Source organism: Psammomys obesus, unplaced genomic scaffold (assembly GCF_907164565.1).
Source record: "Psammomys obesus unplaced genomic scaffold, mPsaObe1.curated_primary_1811, whole genome shotgun sequence".
Lineage (NCBI taxonomy): Eukaryota > Metazoa > Chordata > Mammalia > Rodentia > Muridae > Psammomys > Psammomys obesus.
This window is the reverse complement of record NW_026586383.1, coordinates 7,832,836-7,836,762: the sequence shown is the minus strand read 5'-3', so window position 1 is coordinate 7,836,762 and position 3,927 is coordinate 7,832,836. Positions and strand designations below refer to the sequence as shown.

Sequence of the window (3,927 nt, the reverse complement as noted above, 5' to 3'; positions counted from 1 at the left end):
GAGCGGGAGCGCGGGACGCGGCGAGGGGCTGCGGCGCGAGCCGGTGCGAGGCCAGGGGCGGCCGCCAGAGCGCCGCGTCCTCCTGCTCCCCGCGGAGAGGTCTGCGCTCTCGGAAGGAGCGGGTCCCGGGCCCGGGCGGCGCTGCAACTGCGGAGAGGCGCGCCCGCGGGGTGGGCGGCCCGGGCGGCCCGGGAGGGACGGGCCCGCAGCGCCCCCTGCTGGACACGGCACCTCGAGCGCCGCCTGGACCCGGGCTGGACCGTGGGGAACCAACCCCACCTTCTCCACCGTCCCAGGCTCTGCGGGGCTGGCTGGGTCTCTCTCCTTTCGTCTCACCCTGTGAGTCTCACTCTCACACACACCAAGTTCCAAAGCCACCCCAGCAGCCAAGGACGGGTGAATATTCTGGCTCTGCCCATCTGCAAGCTCTTCCTCAGAGGTGAATGCTCAAGACCTTGGATCAGTTGCTGTTAGTAAGAATTAAGTCACCTGGAAGCGAGCAGCCAGCAGCGTGTCCTTCCACACTGCGTGACCTGGCCAGCGCTTTCCCACCTGGCGGCCACGCGATGCGCGAGGTGTGCTCGCGTGGGAGGTTGCGGTGAAGTACACATTACGTTAAGTTTACCTCTCAACCGCTTCTTGGTTTTGTGACGGTGGATAGCTCATCTTGCAAATTAAAGTTCAACAAGCACCCCCAGCCCAGCCCAGGCCCTGGCAAGCTTCATTTATCTCTGACTCCATGAAGTTAACTTGTGCGAGTTTACTGTTACTGCTGAACCTACTCTTTGCTCTGGTAAAAGCATACACCCCGAGGTCCCCTTCTCCCTCCCCTCTTCCAAAGTCTCACTCATACTAAGCACACGTGTCACTTTTTTCTTTTGTCTTTCTAAACACGTTTGCCCTTAAAGCAACCGTGCAGAAGCCTGGGGTGTGGGGGTGCACGTTCTGGAATTACCGGCTCACTAGTGGTCTAAACCCAGGGATTTGGTAGGTGAAGAGCTTCTCCTAGCTGTCATCAGAAGAGCTGTGACAAAGGAAGAAGAATCACAAAGAGACCACACTGCTGGCTTTGGAGATGGAGGGAAGGGCCCACGAGTCAAAGAATTCAGGCAGCTTCAAACACTGAAGCCGGTGGAACGTTTCTCCCCGCTGCTTCTAGGAGCACAGCCCAGACATGCTTTGGCATCAGCCCAGTAGGACCCCCATGACCTCCAAAACTGTTAGATGATAAATGCTGTTGTCTGAAGCCACTGCATCCAGGTAATCTGCATAGCTCTGCTGCATAACTGCTGTCTTAGGGAGCGTCACTATTGCTGGGATGAAAGGCCGTGTCCAAAAGCAGGTTGGGGAGGAAAGGGTGTATTCAGCTCACACTTCCACAGCACTGTCCATCACTGAGGGAAGTCAGGACAGGAACTCACTCAGGGCAGAAACCTGGAGGCGGGAGCTGATGCAGAAGCCATGGAGGGTGTGGCTCACTGGCTTTCTCCTTGGGGCTTGCTCAGCCTGGTTTCTTGTAGAACTCAGGAGATCCAGGAACAGCACCACTCACCATGGGCCGGGCCCTCTCCCATAAATGGCCAGTTAAGAAAACGCCCTCCAGGTTTGCCCACAGCCCGATCTTATGGAGGCATTTTCTCAATTGAGGTTCCCTCCTCCCAAATGACTTTAGTTTGTGTCAAGTTGACATAAAACTATTCAATATAACCGTGTTACACCTCTCCTAGTTTACTTTCTGGGCTGTGAGGGAACATTCTGACCAACTAGGGGCAGGAAAGGGTTTATCCCAGGTTAGTCAATCACTGGAGAAAGGCAGGGCATGAAGCCATGCCAATAGTTGAGGGAGAAATCTGGAGGAACCATGCTGACTGGATTCCCCACTGGCTTGCTCTTTTGCCCATGCTCAGCTAGCTTTACACAGTCAAAGGTCACCTGTTCAGGTCACTGCTCACAGTCTGAGCCCTCATTCAGCAACTAACAACCATCCCCACAGTCGTGCCCAGAGACAAACCTGATGAAGACAGTTACTCAACTGAGAGTTCTTTTCATTGTATCAAGGTGACAATTAATGCTGACTAATATGCTTCCTTAAGTTCTAAGTAAAGGAGTGTGTGTGTGTTACTTATAGATCTTACTAAATTCTTAAGAGGTAAGGGAGCCTTTAAAGACTGGAGACATGGCTCAGAGGTTAAAAGCGCTTGCTAATGCTCTTGCAAGGGACCTGGGTTCAATTCTCAGCACCTATAAAGGTTCACCACCACCTGTAACTTTCGTCCCAGAGATCCAGCGCCCTCATCTGGTCTGCGCAGGCACTGCATGCACGCGGTGCCCATACATCCGTGCAGGCAAACAATCATACATGTAGAATAAAAGTAAATGGGTCTTTAAAAGAGGTTCAGATCTGCTGGTCAAAAGCACACTGATGCAGTCTTTCTAAAGTAAACCTAAAGGTGATACTGATGGAAACTGTTGTATTGGCCTTTCATTTCATAAAACAGGGGCTCTGGGCTCCTAAACATAACTATACACCAGAATCCAGGGGAAGCATTAAAGAATAGATTTGGGGCTAGAGACATTGGTTCAGCCATTAAGAGCACTTGCTGTTCTTACAGAGAACCCAGATTTGATTCCAAGACCCACACCGTGGCTCATAGCCATCAGTAACCCCAGTTCCAGGGAGTCACTTAAAAATAAAATACAGACAGACATAGATTCACACGCAGTCAGCTGGGTTGGGATCACTAAGGAGTAAGGCCCAAGAATCAAGATTTGTTAAGCAATTGGGGTTGGAAAGCCCTGTCCCCCAGGAAAGAGGGCCCCAGTTCTGCATTGTAGTCCTAAGGAAAGCCATGGACTCTGAAATAAAACACGTGGGGCTAAATGCCAGGTCTGATTAGCTGTGCCATCCTGGTAAGTCAATGCAGTGGGATGCTAAGAAACTCATAAGCCTCTGAAATGTATTGATGAGCTGTTTGAGACACTTAGAAAATCGTAAAGTGGAACAATTATTAGTTATTCATGACGTCAGCAGTCAGCGGTGAGCTCAATTTTCTCCCTACCAGAATAAGCTTTTCCGTCTCTAGGATGTCTAACTGCAGTGATGGCACATCCGTGAATCTCATCGCTGTGAAAAAGTAGCTGACAAGAAGACACTCACGGGAAAAGGAGTTGACTGCAGCCCATGGTTTGTGAGTGGTCACAGTCTTCATGGCAGCGAAGGCAGGGCAAGGCTTGTGCTCTCGGGAGCGCACAGATGGGACGCCCAGCCTATGGGTGGTGCTGCCTACATTCACCTCAGGAAAACCTCCTTGGAAGCAGACATGTCGAGAGGTGTGTGTCCTTGACTGACTCTGATGTCAGTCAAGTTGGCAATGAGGATGAATGAACGCTGAGCAAACCTGCCCACATAGGAGGCAGATTTGTTTCCTGGTACTTTGCCTTTCTAGAAACTGTGCCTAGATAGAAGGAAGGGTGAAGAGACTCTAAGCCAGAAGTACTGGAGGGCTGCCACAAAATGGTCTTTTCTGGCTGTTACAGGGCTGGTGCTCTCACAAGCTTCCAGTGCACAAGACAGACACACTCCCAGCTCCAGTGGGGGAGGGGTTCACAGCTCCCACCCCTAGCTGAGGAGCTGTTGGCAACTGATGGCCAACTGGAGGGGGAGTCCATTTTCTTCAAAGCTGTGACTCCAGATAGGATGGTCAAGGGCCGGCAGACGTCCCTATGCATACAGCAGCAGCAGGATGTGAACTTGGTGGCTTTAAAAAGGAGTGTATGGATCTGAGAGGGAGGAGTCAGCCATGCATGGCTGCATGGCTGCATGAGGTGGGAGCCGCCTGCTAGTTGTATTTTTAATTTAAAAAGCTGTGTGTGCTCCTGTTTCTGTGCTGGGGTTAACCCAGGACCTTTGCACATGTGAGCACATAC

The 3,927-nt window shown here is 51.8% G+C and overlaps 1 protein-coding gene across 1 annotated transcript in view; it reads right to left on the bottom strand.

Annotated features, from left to right (window-relative positions):
- The window catches only part of Itga9 (integrin subunit alpha 9), a 268,798-nt gene extending 268,187 nt beyond the window's left edge, over window positions 1-611 (bottom strand). The window contains exons 1-2 of the mRNA XM_055601549.1: window positions 553-611; window positions 13-254 (exon numbers count right to left, since the gene is read on the bottom strand). Coding sequence (XP_055457524.1) covers window positions 13-254; window positions 553-611 — 301 coding nt within the window. The remainder of the gene's footprint in view (window positions 1-12; window positions 255-552) is intronic.
- Between the last annotated feature and the right edge of the window lie 3,316 nt (window positions 612-3,927).